The sequence below is a fragment of the Lithobates pipiens genome, unplaced genomic scaffold (assembly GCF_037356315.1).
Source record: "Lithobates pipiens isolate NorthernLeopardFrog02 unplaced genomic scaffold, aLitPip1_a1.2 Scaffold_18, whole genome shotgun sequence".
Classification (NCBI taxonomy): domain Eukaryota; kingdom Metazoa; phylum Chordata; class Amphibia; order Anura; family Ranidae; genus Lithobates; species Lithobates pipiens.
Genome location: NW_027507758.1, coordinates 78,684,284 through 78,705,415, shown reverse-complemented (window position 1 = coordinate 78,705,415; position 21,132 = coordinate 78,684,284). Strand labels below are relative to the sequence as shown.

The 21,132-nt window shown below is 44.7% G+C and overlaps 1 protein-coding gene across 1 annotated transcript; it reads left to right on the top strand.

The window, feature by feature from the left end:
- The first annotated feature begins 10,345 nt into the window (after positions 1–10,345).
- Positions 10,346–10,807, top strand: LOC143987227 (small ribosomal subunit protein uS8). Its single transcript, XM_077485815.1, has one exon. The coding sequence runs from the start codon at positions 10,379–10,381 to the stop codon at positions 10,769–10,771; it is 393 nt and encodes a 130-aa protein (XP_077341941.1). The 5' UTR covers positions 10,346–10,378; the 3' UTR covers positions 10,772–10,807.
- Positions 10,808–21,132: the final 10,325 nt, after the last annotated feature.

Here is a 21,132-nt window from a genome sequence, read left to right as displayed (position 1 = left end):
TAATCACTGAAACTAAAATAAAATTCCAAATTTTGGGTTGTTACTATAACAGAAAAAGAGGACATTTTTCAGTGGGAAGACTGGTTCTGGTGAACTTGGGGACAACGAGGGATTTCCTCACTTTGGGTGTATTTCCTCTTGTAACAAATGCGGGTTAAACCACTGCCCTTTTCACCAACTTGTGACAAATGACTGGTCAACCTCACACTGCATTGTCACTGATACATAGTAATGGCACTCTCAGCCTCACCCTGCACAAAGACTTTCCAGCTTGCGGGAAAACAAAACAAAAAAGGAAGGCGCACTGACCTAGTGCATTACCATAAATAGAGCTTTATTAAAAACAGAACATATAGCAAAATGGCTACTCACAAACGAGTATTGATAAAAGGCATAATCAATACAATTGGATCCATCACACCGAACATCAACACGTCCAGATCTGATGTCAGATGAATCGACAAATACCCCAACACAAACGGCTGACGCGTTTCAATGGAGAACCCCTTTCCTCAGAGCCAAGACAGGCAATGGTTTCTCGCTGGAGGCTAACGTTATATATATATGGAGGTCTCTGAAAGCATGTGGCCAGAGGATCATGGAGCTCCACCCACACTAAATATTTGTAAATCCCAAAGATTGCCTCCATATCCTGCTCGTACGCTCTGTTCAGGTTCTGGTGGATAAGGCCAAATCACTGTGTCAATATGCAGAAAAAGCCATCACATAATTGATGTCTTCAGGGCAACTGTAGGGGAATAAAGCCATGAACCTAAGAAAAGTCTTCCAACCCATGGTTTACACCGTCAGTGTATTTCTGGATAAAGAACTATTAGCCAGATTTATCACTTGTGTCCAGAATGTGACTAATCCATAACCAGCAGGGATTAAGGAGGAACTGGCTTGCCCAATAGCTCCGCTTCTGGGTGCTGTAAGAAAAATTGAGGGAGATTAAGTCGAGATAATGGATCGGCTGCGCCATTATGAATCCCACTGATGAACTCTCCCAGGAAGTGAAACTTGGACATCAGGCCTAACCATGTCAACCTATAAATGAAGGACATGACGAGAAGGGACCTGATCTTCCTTTATTAATAATTTTGGATGTGGCCAAATTACCCATAAAGAAAATCACTGAGTTCTCTTGCCAAACTGGTACCCATGTGACTGCTGCCATCAGTATTGGATAGATTTCGAACAATGCTTAATAATGGGCAAACTTGGGCAGACGAAATACTTCCACTGGCCAACCATTCATGACAAAAATGGGTGCAAACTGACTGAAGAAGCAGCGTCTGAAAACACTCCGGGAGACCTGCTCGTGGGTTGTGGAATGAACATAGAGATGTCATTCAGAGGCGGCTCTCTAATTAGGCAAATTAGGCTGCCGCCTAAGGCCTCGCCCAATTTGCCTAATTTAAGAGCCTCCTCTGCTGAGAACAATGCCGCTGCGCACCGGCAAGCAGAGGGTTAATGCCTGTGAGCTCTGTGGAGAGAGAGGATGGTGCAGGCGCTGCGTCTTGTAGAGAAGGTGGTACAAGCACTTTGTTGCCCGGGGGAGGAGATTCATTCCAGCAGCGGGAGCACAATAGTACACACAAATATTCCCGCTGCTCCAGAGTCACAGCTCACCCCCCCTCCCCCCACTGGAATGCTGCGCTGAGCGATCCCTGCACACCCGGAGGAGGCGTCCGGCGACTGACTGGTATGCAGAGGGGAAGAGGAGGGTCCCGCTGGGGAGGAAGCCTCGACAGGGCTGTATGGAGCAAATGGAAGGGGGAGGTAGAAGAGAAGAGTTGAAGAGGTGTCCAGGTTGCCTCTCTGGGGCTTTCAATCAAGGAGGGGGGTTCCAGCTGAAGGGTGAGGCACAGCACAGCTACCATGCCACAATCCCTTTCTGCAGCAAGTGACCACCAGCATGAGAAAGAGCCAGGTCCCTCATCCCTGCTCCTCGAGCATCCCACTGCCACTGAACTTTATAGCCAGTGGCTTTATAACCAGTGGCCAAAAGAGGTGCTTCTCAATTAGAAAAAAATAAATAAAAATGTGCAAATGTGCTTTACAATATATTAATTCATCCTAAAGTTGTGTTTTGGCAATAAAACATTCAAAAACCATTTGCCCTGGAGCCATTAACCGGTTCCCGACCAGCACACGCCAATGTACGTCGGCAGAATGGCACGGGCAGGCATATTGGCGTACAGATACGTCCAATCTCTAATGCCGCCCTGCCATCGCTCGCATGCTGGTCGGGACCCCCATGATCATCTCACCCACGATCGTCTCACGGGGCGGCTGAACGGAGAGATGCCGTTGTAAACAGCATCTCACCGTTCTGCCTAGCAACTAGTGACGCTGATCTCTGCTCCATGTGATTGGAGCAGAGATCAGTGTTCACTAAATGAAAGCCCAGCCCCCAACAGTTAGTAACACACCCCTAGGAACACTTAACCCCTACACTGCCACCCACTGGTTAACCCCTTCACTGCCAGTGTCATTTACACAGGAATCACTGCATTTATGTAGCAGTGATTGCTGTATAAATGACAATGGTCCCAAAAATGTGTCAAAAATGTCCGATGTGTCCGCCATAATGTCGCAGTCACAATAAAAATCACTGATCGCTGCCATTACTAGTAAAAAAAAATTATTAATAAAAATGCCATAAAACTATCCTCTATTTTGTAAACGCTATAACTTTTGTGCAAACCAATCAATAATCACTTATTGTGATTTTTTTTTTAACCAAAAATATGTAGAAGAATACGTATCGGCCTAAACTGAGGGAAAAAAATGTTTTTTTATATATTTTTGGGGGATATTTATTATAACAAAAAGTAAAAAATAATGCGTTTTTCCCCAAATTGTGGCTCTATTTTTGTTTATAGCGCAAAAAATAAAAACCGCAGGGGTGATCAAATACCACCAAAAGAAAGCTCCAATTGTGGGAAAAAAAGGACGTGAATTTTGTTTGGGAGCCACGCCGCATGAACACGCAATTGTCAGTTAAAGCGACGCAGTGCCGAATCGCAAAAAGTGGTCTGGTCTTTGACCAGCAAGATGGTCCGGGACTGAAGTGGTTAAGGAGGAGAGTGACTGCATGGTTGTCCATTGATGCACCATCTGACCCTTGGGGGTCTTCCTTGAAGGCGAGAGGCTGGCACAACTGGGGGAATAGTAGCATTTTAGATTGGACTCCCTTATCCATCCTTGTCCCCCTCATCTCTACTTGCCTACATAGAAATTAAGAGACTGAACATTTCTTTGAATCACCAAACTATTTTCTGGATGCACTTTTTGATGGGGAAATTTTTAGTCCATTCTTTCCTGCTCAGACTCCGATATCCCCTCCTCGAGCCGGGGAGTGCTAGATGGCTGAGCAATCCCTGGAGTGGTGGCTGGTAGGCCCATCAGTCTTCCCCTTTCTCCTCCCCCTGGCCACGCATCTCCTTCCTCCTCCTTTCAGCCAATGGGGAAACGGGCCTCATGACCCGCTTCCTGATTGTCTGGGAGGAGAATCAGTGTGAGAATAGCAAATATTCAACTGGGTCGGGCTTGGAGCGCAGTGCTCTGCTCCTCGAGCCCACACTTTTTTTAAGCCTATTAGAGCATCTAGTTCTAATTACGAGCTTAAAAATAAAAACACCCACCCACTGGAATCCATGGTCCGGCGCCCTGTATGTAGATCAGGGGACCAGACGCATAAATGGGGGGGCGGTGCCCGTGCGCCCCTAATGGATGGGCCGCCACTGCATTTGAGACTGTAAAAGTGGGATTTATTATCTCCTTTCTGTCAGAAGAACCATAGTCCAGGGCACATCACCTACTTGAGACTTGAGCCCAGTTCTCAATTCTGTTTTGGCATTCTTCAAAGTGTTGGCACAATATTATGACAACCCAATGATTATTACTGCTGAGGCTCCCCTCCACGCACTGCACCAAAGTCGACGGCCTGTGGAAGACTATACAGTTGAATTTTGTAAGTGGTCACCAGTGATATTGGTTGGAATGATGCTGCTCTAAAATACCAGTTCCATCTTGGTCTGTCTGAGGCACTCAAGGATGAGCTAGCCAAGGTCGATGCTCTTAATTCTTTAGAAGACCTCATTTAGCTGGCCATTCAGCTAGACCAACGTCTGCAAGAATGACAGTCAAAACTGACTTTTGTCCTACCTGGATGTTGCCCAAGGTGTCCTCTGCTATGATGTCTGTTCCTACTACACCACCAGCTGGGGGGGAACCCAATGCAAATTGGCCTTGTTCTGCCCTGACTCCAGAAGAAAGGATGGATCGCTGTTCAGCCAACCTCTGCCTTTACTGTGGAGAAGCTGGCCACTTCCTAATCAGATGTTCATTTAGGCCAAGTAAGCCCACTACACCTATTTTCAAGTTTCCGGGACTCCACACGTCATTCTTGCTATCTTGTTACAGGTGGCTGTTGGGGAGATCATGCTTCAGGCAATCGTTCACAGCATGCAGCTGCTTTTTGGATATTGCCCTTGCAAAAATCCGTCAGACTTTAGAAATAGAACATGTTTCAAATTTTTCTGCCGGAACTCCCCCGGACCCAGTTCCTACCGAGAAATCCGCTCGTGTGTATGCTAGTCCGACAAAAACCGACGTGAGGGCAGCTATTGGCTACTGGCTATGAGCTTCCTTATTCTAGTCCGGTCGTACGTCATCACGTTCAAATCCGTCGGACTTTGGTGTGATCCGTTCATTTGGAAAGTCCGTCAGAACTCCGCCGAAAGTCCGTCGGACTTAGTCCCTCGAAAAGTCCGGTCGTGTGTACGTGGCATTACTGTTCATCTGGCTGATGGGACAATTTCAAGGTCAGACTCAGGACACATCATACAAGAGACTATTCCTATTTTTGCTGTGACTTATTCTGGTCACCAAGAATTCCTCTGTTTTTGATGTGTTCATTTCCACTATGTTCCCACTATAATTCTTGTAAATCCTTGGCTGCAGGCCCATAATCCTCAAATTGATTGGTCCAAGGGGAAGATAACATTTACATCAATCTACTGCTTTGTTTCCAAAACCACAGATTCTCCAATTTTTACCAGTCAGATCATTCCATCCGTCTATCATGATTTCCTGGACATTTTTGATAAAAAGGCCCATACGCTACCACCCCACTACCACTGTCTAATTGAGCTACTTCCCAGCGCAGAGATCTTTTTTGGATGAATCTTCCCTCTGTCTGAGATCAAACTATAAACCCTACAGCAATATATTGATTCAAATCTAGAAAAAGGATTTATTCACCTCTCAGATCTTCTTGATTGAAAAAAGGGCCATTCACTAGCCATTAAGTCCATGTTTGAGGAATCGTTCAATGGTCCTTTTGGTGGCCTAGTCTGAGTCAAGATTGTAAGGACTATGTGGGATCCTGTGCAGCCTGCTTCCATAGCAAAAGCAATAACGCTAAGGCATGGGGTTTGCTAAGGCCACTATCAGTGCTGGGACAAGGTAATTTAGAGCCCAGGGTGAAGATGCCAAACTGTGCCCCCCCCCCCCAAAAGCATCATGTGTTATTCCCCCCCCCCCCCCCCCCAAGATAAAGAAAAAAGCACAAAAGCACTTATTGGCATACTTAGCCCTAAGCATTAATTCCCTTTGCAAGCCAAAAAGCCAAAATTCTCCCCAAATTCTCCCCCCAAATTTTTTCCCCTTCCTCCCGATACAAATTTCTCTCTGCTGACCCCCCTCCCAGCACAAATCTTTTTCCCCACCCTCTAAGCTCAAATCCTCTCTCTTCCCTGCCAGCACAACTATCCCTCCCCAAAAAAGCACCCTCCAAATTCCCCCTCCCAGCAAAAATCCTCCCCTCTCCCAAATGTCCCCTCTTAGCACAAATACCTCTGAGTCATCCCAACTAGCATAAGTCCTCCCCGCTCTTAGCACAAATACCCATCAATCATCCCTACTAGCACAAATCTCCCCCCCCCAAATAATTTCCCCTTCTTGCACAAATACCCCCTCCTAGCACCAATCCTCTTCCCCCCCCCCCCAGCACAATCTCCCCACCAAATCACCCCTCAAATTTCCCCTCCTAGCACAAATCCTCCCCCCAAATTTACCTTCCATCATCCTTACTAGCATAAATTCTCAAATTCTCCCCCCAATACCCATTTCTAACAGCCCCAACATTTCCTATCCTAGCACAAATCCCCTCCATCACCTTTTCTAGTACAACCCCCCTCCCCCAAACCTCCCTCCTAGCACAAATCCCCCCCCCCATCCCCATGGCACAAATCCTCCCTCCTGGCACAAATAACCCCCATCTCCATTTCTGCAATAATAACACCCAACATTGGTGCTAGTTTCTCCAATGATCCACAGTATTGGCGCAGTGGCTGCAATAATAACCCCCAGCAAAGGTGGTCAGTGTTGATATGCTATTTTAACTGACACCACTAATGCAGCCCAAAGTTGTTAATTACACTGCCACCTGTCACTCCTGCATTAAGCCCCATACACACTATTAGATTTTCTGCAGTTTTTTGTCTTCAGATTTACCAAAACCATGCAGTGCAAGGGCCTGCCTGATTGCATACAAATTGAAACTCTTAAGGTTTAACCTCATATTATATGGTTTTGGTAAATCTGAAGACAAAATCTGCAGAAAATACAATTTTCTTGTTCAATTTCCTTTAGTTGTACCTTCAACTGTGTAGTGCAAGAGCCTGCCTGATTGCATACAAATTAAGTGTTTAGGTTTGACCTCATATTATATGGTTTTGGTAAATCTAAAGGAAAATTGTACAAGAAAATTGGATAATGTATGGCTAGCCTTGGTGATCCATGTCAATGTTAATTAACCCATTTGTATTGCAGCATGAATGGGTTAATTAACCAATGGACTTGTTAATGCCTTGAGGCGTGTGGTGGGTTTTGTAATTGGGGTTGAAGGGGTTAGTTAACTAACACTGCCATTATCCAGTATGTTGCAGCATGAAGGGGTTAATGTACTGTCACTGATGCAGTAGTGACCAGTGGCAGTTAATTAACCACTTTGTGTATTAATGGCCAGTGTTAATTAAGCCATTCATGCTGCAATACAAAGGGGGTGAACTAACCCCCTCACTCCCAATTACAAAACCCAACACACTCCTCAAGGAGGTAACATGTCCAGTTCACCGCCCTTGGCTGAGTCACTGCAGCATTACACTATCACTGTTATGCAATTCTCCTCTGTCTGCGCACTTATCTTATCCAATCAGGCATGCACTCTCAGACTCCCCCTTGGGGTGCCTCTCTCTCTTCCTGTCCTGGCCTCAGAATGACATGTCAGAGATTAAAATTATGTTTACAATGGATGTTTACTAGTGAGGGGAGCATTCCAGCACTCAACAACCAGCTGCAGCTCTGCAAGAGCACTGTGCAGGGTCTCTTCTCCTGGATTTCGGAGGTGATCTGTGCACCGCTGTGCATGCTGAACTGCCCTCAGGTAGACTTTGGGCAGCATTGTCTGCGCTCTGTCATCCTCCTCTTGTTCTGGTGTCACATCACATTCGGCTACTCATCACATTTTGCTACCCGCTGGAGTGTGCATGCGCGATGCCGCCATATGCGTTCCAACAGAGGGCCCCTCACGGGCTTGATTCGCTCGCTGCACTTCAGGCACGGCCTCGCTTCACTTGGCATAAATATAATCAATCTCTATATCCATTTGGATAGTGGGGCTTGAATTTGGACTCAGAGGTGGAACACATACGGCGGCAATGCTCATACGCAGTTCAGCGGTTAGCTAAGTGTGATGGGTTGCCATATGTGACGAAACACCCGGACTGGTGTCACTTGGGTGTTGACTCCCCCCCCCCCCCCCGCACCTCCATAGGGACACCACTCATGGGCGTCCGCAGAACTTTTTTCAGGGGGGGGCATAATTTTATGGACACCCACACTCAGCCCCTTTTCGGCAATGTCATGAAGGGGACGGGCTTAGTCATTATCACATAAAGCTTAGGCAGGCAGGCAAAGGTTTGAGAAATTTGATGCAAAAGCTTAATAGAAGGATCAAGCCATTGCCTGATTAGCAATTTCGAATCTGTTTTTTTCTTTACACTATTGAATGCACCAAATTATTCATACACACATGATCAAGGCACTACAAGTGAGTTATAAAAAGAAAACACATGTAGAATCTGCATTTGGTGTTAACAAAGGACAAATAAAATATATAAATGTATTTATTTTGGAATGCATTAACTTAAATATATACACACACACACATATATATATATATATATATATATATATATATATATATATATATATATATTTAGAACTAAATAACTGTTATCCAAATTGGAAAATAAAACATATAAACTTTAATAGCAAATATCTGCACTCTTGATTAAATTTAGCGTATTTGAGTATTTTTTTTGTACAATTTTTGTTCACTGGTTAGTGATCTCGAAAAAGAAACTGTAAACGTCTGTGGTCCATTGCAAATTTATCAATGACTTTGTCAATCAACTGTTGTTTGTTTTCAGCAATTTTTGCTCTATGTATGCTCATCATGCACAAACCAGATAAGCGATCATCTGCCATTGTCGATCTCAGCCAGGTTTTGACCCTTCTCATTGTGCTGAAAGACCTTTCCACTGTACAAGTGGTCACAGGTAATGTGAGAGCAATGAGAATTGCTTGCTGGACTGACGGAAAAAAATCTGTGTGGTTTAGCAAATCCAGAAATCCATTGTCAAACTGCTCATCCTTCGTTGACCAGATCTCAAACCATGTGACTGCTTCAGCTTCCAGGTTTTCAATGCCGTAAATTTCTTTGATGTCTGCAATATGGCATTTGTATTGCTCAAGTGTCATTTTTGCCATTTGTTTTGGGTAAAGTGAGAACAGACTGAAATTTTTCTTGTTTTCATTGCCAAACCGGCTTTCTAATGATGCAATGATTGAGTCCATGTATGGCACATAGATAGACTGGCGATAGTATTCTTCCACAGAAGAGGAACCAAAACTAGAACGAAATACTTGCCTGCCACACTGTCTGGGAACGCAAAGTTCAATGCTCAATTTTTCTGCCATTGTTTGAACATTTGAAAAAATTTCCTTAAATTGTTCTTCTGCATTTTCTCTGTGATCGCGGAACACAGTGAGAAGATCTTGAACATGATTACACACTTTGAGGATATTAAGCTGAACAGCTTGGAGAGCCTGGCTTACTGATTCCAGTCTTGATGAGTAATTTGAAATGATGGTCAAGCAAAAGAGGAAGCTCACTGTGCTTGAAGAACATTGCAATTGATATGCATCCTGACGTGTTTTCCCTGATGCTGTATTGACCAGTAAGCTTAATTGATTAAAAATATCTTCAAAGTTTGAGCTAAAAATTCGAATGCTTTTGTATTTGGCTGTCCACCTCGTTTCACTCAGCAATGGCACATTAGGAATGAGATCTTCTTTTTGGACTCTCACGGAAAAACTTGATGATGGCTTTCACTGTGCCAATAGAATTCCATATATCAGGAACAGCATTCAGATCATTAACAACCAAATTGAGTTTATGTGCAGCACAGTGAGCAAAAGCAGCTTTAGGATATTTTCTTTTTATTATGGCTTGAACGCCACCTTCTTTTCCTGTCATTGTCGAGCATCCATCATATCCTTGGCCATAGAGTTTTTCTAAATTTAATCCAAATTTAGAACATGTATTCATAATCATATTTGCAATTGAGATGGCATCCATTTCTTTTAAGGTTGCAAAACCAAGGAATTCTTCTCTGATGACAGCTACGGTGCTGCTTGTGTCTACAAAACGTACTCCAAGTGACATCTGTTCTTTGCCAGAAATGTCAGCACTTTCATCAGCAATGATCGAAAACCCATTTGAGATGTTGACTAAGGATACCAGATCTTCTCGTAACGTTTCTTCACATAATCGAATCAATTCATTTTCAACACGAACTGATGTATAACGTGCATTAACTGGTGCATTTTCAAGATGGTTCTTTAGGATCATATCTCCTGCTTCAATGCGAAATTGGTACAGACTTTGCACGTTTCCAGTTGTACTTTGTTTCCCACGTAAAGCAATGTCATGTGTTCCACAAAATATGATAGTAGACAAAATTGGAAATAACTTTTTCCGATTTTCTTCAACTTGCCTTTTCACAGCGCTATTTGGCAAACAATACTTGTTTCAGGTTTCTTTCTGATCTCCAAAAAATTAGTTGCATCCACTTGTGCATTTTTATGCCAAGACGTTAAAACATGGTTCCGTGCACCTTCATGGAAATCTTTATATTTTGTGAAAGGCCTAGTTATGAATGCTCCTTGTATCCGGCGATGAACTGGCTGTGTAAAAACTGTACAATACGCCCTCTTTCCGCCATACTGCAGACCCGGCACCATGGTGCGCATGAACGTGCTTGCCGATGCTCTTAAAAGCATCAACAATGCCGAGAAACGTGGTAAGCGCCAGGTTCTCATCAGGCCGTGCTCAAAAGTGATTGTGCGATTCCTTACAGTGATGATGAAGCATGGCTACATTGGTGAGTTTGAAATAATTGATGATCACAGGGCCGGAAAAATTGTTGTCAATCTTACAGGGAGACTTAATAAGTGTGGTGTCATCAGCCCCAGATTTGATGTGCAGTTAAAGGATCTGGAAAAGTGGCAGAACAATCTCCTGCCTTCACGTCAGTTTGGGTATATTGTACTTACAACTTCCGCTGGCATCATGGACCACGAGGAAGCAAGGCGAAAACACACAGGAGGCAAAATCCTGGGATTCTTTTTCTAAATGTTAAAGCAGACAGAACAATTAAACTGTTATCAAAAAAAAACAAAAAAAAAAAAAAACTGTACAATACTTGCAAATCGCACCTTTCAGTTGTGGAGAGTAGCTAAGCCAAGGTGAATATTGATTAATCCACACCTGACGGAAAAAGTGTGGTCCGGTTGAATCTTTCTTGAAGTCATAATTTTCTGGTGGGTTATATGTATTTATTAGCAGATTGTATTTAAGATCATCTGTTAGTTTTTTTGATGAATTTAAATACAATCCAATGTCATTTACAGGAGCATCAACAGGAGCATCAACAAGAGCATCAACATGGCTACATTCTATTGGAGCTGGAACTGGACCTGCAGAACTGCTAGTGCTTGATTCTGCCTCTTGTTCACCATGTCTAGATTCTTGTGTTGCTCCCTTATCAGATTCTACATCATCCAATTTGCGTTTTGAAAAGAATTTGCGGATATCCATTTCTAAAAAGAAATGGGGATCATTAAGTACTCTGCTCATCACCTGGCTATATCACTTGATTGCACCCAAAAGACTTGCCACAGCACCAGCTCTATAGATATAACCCCACGGCACCAGATCCACAGCACATGAAATAACCCTACAGCACCAGATATAGATTCACTGCACTGCAAGATCCAGAGCACCAGAAAAACAGCATCACCAGCTATAAAACCACAGTACAAGATATAAACCCACAGCACAAGATATAAACTCAGAATTCAGGGTTCAGGAGTGCATTGTGCTCAGAATGCAGGGATCAAGAGTGCATTGTGCTACGAATGCAGAAATCAGGACTGCATTGCGCTCAGAATGCAGAAATCAGGACTGCATTGCGCTCAGAATGCAGGAATCAGCACTGCATTGCGCTCAGAATGCAGGAATCAGCACTGCATTGCGCTCAGAATGCAGGAATCAGGACTGCATTGCGCTCAGAATGCAGGAATCAGGACTGCATTGCGCTCAGAATGCAAGGATCAGGACTGCATTGCGCTCAGAATGCAAGGATCAGGACTGCATTGCGCTCAGAATGCAGGAATCAGGACTGCATTGCGCTCAGAATGCAGGAATCAGGAGTGCATTGCGCTCAGAATGCAGGAACCAGGAGTGCATTGCGCTCAGAATGCAGGAACTAGGACTGCATTGTGCTCAGAATGCAGGGATCAGGACTGCATTGCGCTCAAAATGCAGGAACCAGGACTGCATTGTGCTCAGAATGCAGGGATCAGGACTGCATTGCGCTCAGAATGCAGGGATCAGGAGTGGAATGCATTGCACTCAGAATGCAGGGATCAGGAGTGGAATACATTGCGCTCAGAATGCAGGAACCAGGACTGCATTGCGCTCAGAATGCAGGAACCAGGACTGCATTGCGCTCAGAATGCAGGAACCAGGACTGCATTGTGCTCAGAATGCAGGGATCAGGACTGCATTGCGCTCAGAATGCAGGAACCAGGACTGCATTGTGCTCAGAATGCAGGGATCGGGAGTGGAATGCATTGCACTCAGAATGCAGGGATCAGGAGTGGAATGCATTGCACTCAGAATGCAAGGATCAGTGCACTCAGAATGCAAGAATCAGTCTATATCGTTCTCAGAATGCAGGGATCAGGAGTGCATTGCGCTCAGAAAGCAGGAATTAATCTACATTGTGCTCAGAATGCAGGGATCAGGAGTGCATTGCGCTTAAAATGTAGGGATCAGGAGAGTGTTGCACTCAGAATGCAGGGATCAGGGGTGTGTAATGCCCCGTACACACGAGCGGACTTTTCGACATCCAAACTCCGACGGACTGAGTCCGTCAGACTATCCGATCGTGTGTGGGCTGCAACGGACTTTAGCTTCGCTAAAGTCTGACGGACTTTAGAAATGAAGCATGCTTCAAATTTTCCCGACGGAACTCCGCCGGACCCGGTCCCCTTCGAAAAATTCGCTCGTGTGTGTGCTACTCCGACGGACTAAAACCGACGCTAGGGCAGCTATTGGCTACTGGCTATGAACTTCCTTATTCGAGTCGGGTCGTACGTCATCACGTTCGAATCCGTCGGAGTTTAGTGTGATCGTGTGTGGCCAAGTCCGTTCGGCCGAAAAGTCTGTCAGAACTCCGTCGGAACTGCGGCAGAACTCCTTTGGAAGTCTGTCGGACATAAGTCCTCTCGTGTGTACGGGGCATTACACTCACATTGCAGAGTTTAGGAGTGGGTTGCGCTCAGAATGCAGGGATCAGGAGTGTGTTATGCTCAGATTGCAGAGTTTAGGAGTGGGTTGCGCTCAGAATGCAGGGATCGGAGGGAGGTGGGGGGTGATATAAAGGGTGCTACAGGACACTGCTATGGGGGTGACCCTGCCCATAGAAGTGTCCTCTACCCCGTTCACATCACCTCCCCCCCCACACACACACAGTGGTGTCTTCTGCCCCCCCTTTACCCTATAGCAGTAACCTCCCCCTTTCCCTCCCCTTCCATAGCACAGTGTCCTACCTGTTTCCACAGCAGAGACTGGGTGGCAGCACAGTTATGGACAGAGGGCAGGAGCTGGCAGCGTGACTTTTCATATTAGCAAGCCGGGGAATGGTTGCTTAGAACCACCCTGTGTGCTGAAAACCAATCACCAGCAGTTTAACATAAAAAGTTTGTTTCGCCAGCTTCTCTTCCCACCCTCCGTCCTGAGCTGCGCTTACTCCCGGTCTCTGCTGTTCACTGATGACAGTGGTGGAGGAGGATAGAGGCAGTAGGGCGAGAGAGAGACTGTGACATAGATGGCATGGTGGAGCCACCCACGGAGGAGGCTGGGATGGGAGACAAGGACTGGCACATAGAAAGTGGGGGTCAGCGGCGCAGAAACCTGTTTGCGGTGGACAGGTGGACTAAGATTGTCAGGTTACCGACCCCCATTATAGTCTTGTGAAGGAAACCTGGAGAATGGGCTGTAATAACAATTCAGATTTTTTTTAAAACACAAAAAAGTATAGGCTATATTTATATGGACTGGTACGACTGGCCTGAGCAACTTCCAATACAATGTGGAGCTGAATGATCTCTTATATAACACATATATCTTTCAAGCCTAGAGAAAGTACATCTTTTATATTGCAATACATCTGTTATGGCAGTGGTGCTGGTGCTCAAAGTTTTTGAGGGGGTCCAAAAAAGCTGAAAAAAAAATCATCACTGTGCCCATCAAATGTAGTCACTGTGCCAAACGCTGCCAGTGTGCCCATCATATGTTGCCAGTGTGCCCATCATGATTGGCGGAGAGGCGCTTTAGTGTTAGGAAAGCAAATAGTCATTCGCTTTTCTAACATAGCTGAGTAACCTGCGAGCGCCCAGCATGGTGCTTATAGGTCACCTTTTTTGATGCCTATTAGAGCCTATGGCTCTAATCAGGTGCTTAACCACTTGTCACCCAGGCCAATTCTGCCATTTCTCTCCTACATGTAAAAATCTTTTTCTTTTTTTTGCTAGAAAATTACATAGAACCCCCAAATATTATATATATGGTTTTTTTTTTGTTTCTTTTAGCAAAGACCCTAGAGAATACAATAGCGGTTGTTGCAACTTTTTATCTCGCACAGTATTTGCGCAGCAATTTTTCTAACTTGTTTTGTGGGAAAGAAACAGTTTTGTACTTAAAAAAAACAAAACAGTAGAGTTAGCCCAATGTTTTTGCATATTTTGAAAGATGAAGTTACGCCGAGTAAATAGATACCTAACATGTCACGCTTCAAAATTGCACACTCGTGGAATAGCGCCAAAGTTCGGTACTTAAAAATCCCCATAGCCGACGCTTGATTTTTTTTTTACTGGTTACATGTTTTGAGTTACAGAGGAGGTCTAGGGATAAAATATTTTCTCTCACTCTAACGTTCACGTCAATACCTCACATATGTGGTTTGAACACCATTGTCATATGTGAGCAGGACTTATGTATGCGTTCTGCGTGTGAGCACACGGGGACAGGGGCACTTTAAAAAAAGGTTCTCTTTTTTTATTATGACACTTTTTTGGTAAATTTTTTTATCACTTTTATTGTTATTACAAGGGATGCAAACATCCATTGTAATAGGAATATGACATGACAGGTCCTCTTTACAACCTCTGTCTGACTCACTGATCATAGAGGCGAGTTGCTATAAGCACCGGAGGGTGGCGGGAGGGGGGGACCTTTCCTCTCGCCTCCTGTAAGAATGATCAAGGGTGTAACAGCCGCTATGATCTTTCTTATGGTGTAGGAAATCGCCGGCTGAAAACAGCAATATCTGAATGATGAAATTATAAATCAAAAAAAACATCCTGTGTAAAGTTCAATCAAGGAAGAAAGAGTCTTTTGTAATAAGGGGCTCTCTGTTTCCAAGAAAAACCAATGAATAGAGAAATCGATCCTTTTTACAAATTCAGTGTAGTCTTCTTACAAATCCAAAGTTGAAAAAAGTTTGACTCTTACCACAATGGGTGGACTCCCAGTCAATGGAGTCGTTAGCGCGAGCAGACAGCCCTCTGCAGGGTTCTTTTGTGTGTAATCCGTTCCGGTGTGCTACTAGACGCATGGATAGATACGGATCGTTCGGAAGTAGCCAGCCTAGATTGCAACAATTCCGTACGTCCTCCTTCACTTCTCGGACACCGTAGATAGTGGCTATCCAATCTCTCTGTACGTCTGGAGTATGTTTATAGCTCCCAGCGAATCGTCCGATGTCAAGGTTTTTCAATACGCAAACCTGTAGTAAAACACAAGATACTCGGGCCTCCCGGCCACGAGTAAAGGGAAGGGGAAAACAAAGAAGGACTCCGATCGTGAACGTACCGTTAGGCAGTCGGCAATTTTATTAAAAAAATTTTTGCTAACATACAGCAGACCAAAAATATGACCGAATGGGTCCAATTCTAACAAGTGAAAATAAAAATATGCATAAAAAAACGGTTAAAAATAAGAACAAATATACACCCGTGCTAGGGAATATTCTAAGCGTGGTGGTATCAGCACAAACAGCCTGTTTGTGCTGATACCACCACGCTTAAAAAGGATCGATTTCTCTATTCATTGGTTTTTCTTGGAAACAGAGAGCCCCTTATTACAAAAGACTCTTTCTTCCTTGATTGAACTTTACACAGGATGTTTTTTTTTTTGATTTATAATTTCATCGATTTGTATTAGATTTCCTACTTCCATCTTTCATATAATTTTAGCGCAACTTTATATATACCATTTTTTCTGAGTTTTTCCATATCTTGATATTAGATGGTTTTTAGTTGCAGCTTTTAGGTTTACCCCAAGCGCGATATTTCTGTTTTTTGTTTTTTATAATATATGAATGATGTCTGTAGCTACACCCATCATTCAGATATACTCGCTCAAAGTCGGTCACCTCATATGACGGTGGGCATGAGGCGATTAAAACCCCCCCTGCCGCTGTAATTCAGGCGTCCTGCACCCAAAAAGGGTCCGGGCGCCTGAGTAGGGGGTGGCAGAAGCGGCCATAGATAGATTCATGCATTGCATGAATCTATCTAAAGGTGATAGAGGCGTGGCAGGAGAGAGGGGACGGCGCTCCTGTGCGCCCTTAATGCACGGGCCGCCATTGTGTTCTGCCCATATTTTGATCCTGATGAAAACAGGCTGGGTATGGACTGGTCTGGTAGCCTGGTCTGAGTGGTAACTTACAAAGTGAAGAAGACATGAACAACATATTAACATAATACACTAACTATCTTACCAGCAAATCTAGCAATAAATCAATAAAAATGCTTTTCCTCCTGGGAGTCCTGGGCTCCTGGCTGCTAATGCTAACTGCTGTTACCTGTGGTTTCTTGCTGTTCTTGTTGCTTAGGCATGCACAGGCACAGCACAGCAGGTAGCAGAATATAACTGGGCAGCTCACAGACTGCCAGTGTCAGCCCAGCATATAACTCAGCTCGTCGGCAGCTTGAGTGGGCGGATCCACAACAACAGGCAGCCAATCAATGAAGTGGAGGGCGGAAAGGCTGACCTGCGGAGCTGTGTACACTGCACAGTGTAAACAGCAGAGAGAAGCCAGTAGAGAAACAGTCACAGATGTAGAAAAAAAAGTCTGTGGCGGCCGCGATTGCAGCGCGGCTGCGGCGGACATTAAACACACACAGACAGGTGACACAGAGCAACAACACCCAATGATTCCAGGGGGGGGCAACCGCCCCACCTTGCCTGTATTTGCGGACGCCCATGACACCACTGTCAGGACTATATAGAGTTTGCTTACCCTCCCCCTGCACACATTGCTTGCTGGGAGGAGATGAGGAGGGGGGGGGGGCGGGTAAGCAAACTGTAAAGTCCTGATTTTACAGTCCCAATGAAAGAGCACTACAGTGAGTGTGAAGCTGGAGAGGAGAGGAAGAGCACAGCCCGCTCTCTCTTCCTCTCTATATTTTTCATATATCATACAATATTAAGCTGACAGAAGTAGTGATGCCTCTGTCACTACTTCTGTCAGCTAATAGTTGCAGAAACCCTCCTGGCAGCACCCTCCCATGTCACAGACACCCAGGGCAGCCGCCAATTCTGAAGTGGCCACTACCTCTTCCAGGCTGTCCAAGGGAAATTATAACCATGGAGTTCATAGTGGACTTACCTCTTTCTGAGGGGTTTACCACCATCCCGGTAGTAGTCAGGGCCGGTGCTACCACTAGGCAAACTAGGCAGCCGCCTAGTGCGCACTGCTGCCTAGGGGCACCCAGCCGCTGGTTTCCCTCCGCATCTGCATGCTCTGCAGGCTGCAGCATGTAACTAACAGTCTCAGGCAGCTGCTCCGTCTGAATGGTAGTGCAATTAGATGCGCAGCGCTGCACTGGAGACAGTGCTAGAGAAAGCAGAGCTGATGCTTCCTGTATAGCGATGCCTCCTGTTACATGGGTAGGGCAAAGGGGGTGGAGTCAGGGCTGAAGCCAATGGAGGTGGCAAAATGAGGTTTCGCCTAGGGTGTCAAAAATACTTGAATCAGCCCTGGTAGTTGTGGATTAATTGTCCAAAATTACCAATTTTTTCCAATGGTGGGTACAACCCAAAGGCTCTGCTTCATCTAGTAGCCTTTTGTTCTAAGAAATTAAGCCACGCTAAAAGGTATTATGATGTGGGGGATAGAGAACTTCTGGCAATCAAAGTAGCCTTTGAAGAATGGAAGGAAAGAACAGGGAGCGGGAGACACAGACCTGAGTGAAGTATTAAAATTATTACTTTAATAGAATAAGATTAAAAACATTTACAAGATTATAGAAGATGGAATCTTGTCAATCAGGGCTGTAGTGGTGAAAGGCTACACGCTCTTAGCTGGCTGCTCCTTCTATTGACCAATAGAAGGAGCAACCAGCTTCAAGCATGTAGTCTTTCAGCACTGCAGCCCTGATTGACAAAATTGCAACCCTGCCTTGGTTCAATCAGATGCCGGTGACATCACTTCCTGTTCCACTGTCCGTGCTGGTCAGTGTGGAGCTTCCTGGTTCCTTGTTCTTGGAGAAACACTGTGATCCATTCCAGCCAGCTGCTCAATCCTTTCTAGCTATCCGGAACAGCGTTGGGACCCACAGAGCCATGTGGAATGCCAGCGCTGCACTTTACTTTGATGAGCATGCATCTTCTATCATCTTATAAGTGTGTTTAATCTTATGCTATTAAACTCAGTTTAATACTACACTCAGGTCGGCGCCCCCCCCTCCTTGTTTTTTCCTTACATGTCTTGCAGACTTCCGGACACACTCTGAAGGATGGCTGCCTTCCTTTTTAACACTTAATACCCCTTTCTTCTCCAACCACCCAACCTATGGATACATCACCATCCAGCTATTACAGCCACAGAGTATACCCCGTAAGGATTACTCCATTTGGAGCACCAGAAAAACACAGAGTATGTTGCTATTTGAAGAATCAAGGTACATCTTGGAAGGTGCTAGCCACCCAATTATGATCTTCACAGATCATAAAAATCTGGAATATTTAAAATCATCAAAGCGCCTAAGACTCTGGCAGGCCAAATGCACCCTAGTCTTTTCCAGATTTGACTTCCACATAACCTGCCGCCCAGGATCCAAGAATGGGAAGGAGAATGCTGTATCCTTGAATCAGCCATGTTTGCTCCCCCAAGCACTATCTTTTCTGCCTATCTTTCATGACCATCTGGAGCTAGCTGCTGACTCTTCAAAAAAAGCCCTGCTAGTCCATAAAGAGTGGTATCGTTTGCACCTACACGATGGGGTGGTCTACTAAAGGGGCCCTTCAGACAAGTTGGAAGAGAGATGACAATCATTCCTCCGAGAGAGGCATAGGGGAACAGTGCTAAAGAAATTGAATGATGATCATGGGCATTTAGGGCTGGTTAGAACATTCCATTTATTCAGAGATTGGTTCTATTTGCATGCAGGCTAAAAATGAAAGCTACTGCCATACCTGCCTTCTCTGCATCCAGAAGAAAATTTTGCAATCCAGAGCTGCACCAATTTGCCACCTTCAGAGTCAAGGTCCTATGTATTTGGTGTGCATTGATTGCTTGAGTCTGGATCCTGACACAAGGGGCCAATGGAACATACTGGTAGTGATTGATCATTTCATTGGTTACGTCCAAGCCTATCCCATAAAGGAAAAAAGAGGTGTCACAGTTGTGAAAATTATATTTTAATTTTAATTACGGACTGCCTCAGCGAATCCATTCCTATCAAGGAAGAAACTTTGAAAGCAGGCTCAATAAACAAATGTTGAGAATTCACAAATCAAGAATGACTCCCTATCACCCAAAGGGGATCCACAGCCAGAAGGGTTTAATTGAACCCTGCTTGACATATTGGAGACCCTTTCTGAACAATGTAAGCAACATTGGAGCAGACACGTCTCCACTGTGGTACATGCTTACAGTAGTACAGAGAATAATGCAACTGGCTATTCCCCTTATAGGCTTATGTTCGGGATGGAAGCTCGTCCGCCAGTGATTTGGCCTTCGGCATCTCCATACATGGAATGTCCACTTCAACTCACAGAGGCCACGTGGAAAGTCTCTGTAAGAACCTAAAGATCGCCTGAGAGACATTTGAAAATGCTAGAGGACTGTGGAACAAGAAGACTTATTATTTGAGGGTTCAGGTTCATGATCTTCAGCCAGGAGACAAAGTGTTGCTGAGAAACCGGAGACAATCTGAAAAGAAAAAGATAGTTGACTGATGGAGTTCCCAGTAGTATGTCATCACAATTTCCTTGTCTTTCTGTTCACAAAACTCTGGCTTGCCCCCTGACATACCCAGGTGACCATATCAATCAGTGGCCTAAGGTAAAGGCAGCCTCTGTCCCTCTAACAAATGGTGTGAGCTTCTTTTACCAAGTTCCTGTTTGAATGTTATCCTTTTGTGTAACTGTTGTGGTAGTAAACCTTTTTTTTTTTACTTGGACCTACAGGCTATAATAAGGCTTACCTGAATGTACAGTGAAAATCTCCTAAATGCACCGTTTAGGAGATATTTAGAGTGTATGCAGCCAGTGACGTCACCGATGCATGCACTCTGAAGGTCCAGTATACCTTCAGAGCTGGTGCTGTAAACGAGGGCTCCTGCACGCATGCTTTGGCGTTATGTCATTGCGGCCATGGCCACTCATGTAGCTGGAGACCAGGAACACGGAAGGAGGACCGGGTGAAGATGGAAGCCTTCTCAGCAGTGACAGCATGGCTTTGTTTTAAGGTAAGTCTCACATAATGTGCTAGTATTCGATGTATACTAGCAAATTATGCATTTGTCTTACAGGCGAAAGTTCTTTATTTTTTTGCAGTGGTTTACTACCACTTTAACCTAATTTTGTCTCCAATTGTTCATTTCCAGTTATGCAACAAGTCATGGACAATCCCGTCTCTTCTGTGCCTGTGCAGAGACCAGGGTGCCATTGTTGAGCCTGTGCAGGGACCAGAAACAAACCACGGAAGATAAGAAAGCTGAGAGACTGAGCCCTTGTGGACTGAATTGAGTTCCTGGGGACAGCAGACTGCCAAGCGTTCAGAACAAGATTCGCTGTGTGCAAAGATTGGTGAGCAGAATCAACTGTGCTTACTTCACCACTGTTTAGCAGTTCATTTCCAGAGGAGCCCCAAGAGCCATTCACTGCATACAGCCTTAAAGAGACAGTAGTAATTGCACCTTAGTACAGATTGGACCCCAATGTTAGCTGTCTTAAGTTGTGGGTTAGGTGTCAGGTACTTTACAACTACTTTATCAGTAACTTAATAACTTTACCAGTGGTATGCCGCTCAGGAATATTCACATATACCTACATCCAGGGGAATATACACAGAGTGCGTTATAGGACACTCGTTTTTTCTATCAATTTTAATTGATATTTTATTCATTATTGTTGTC

Excerpts from the sequence above, each read along its gene's own strand:
- LOC143987227 (XM_077485815.1), top strand. The coding sequence starts at position 10,379 with ATGGTGCGCATGAACGTGCTTGCCGATGCTCTTAAAAGCATCAACAAT.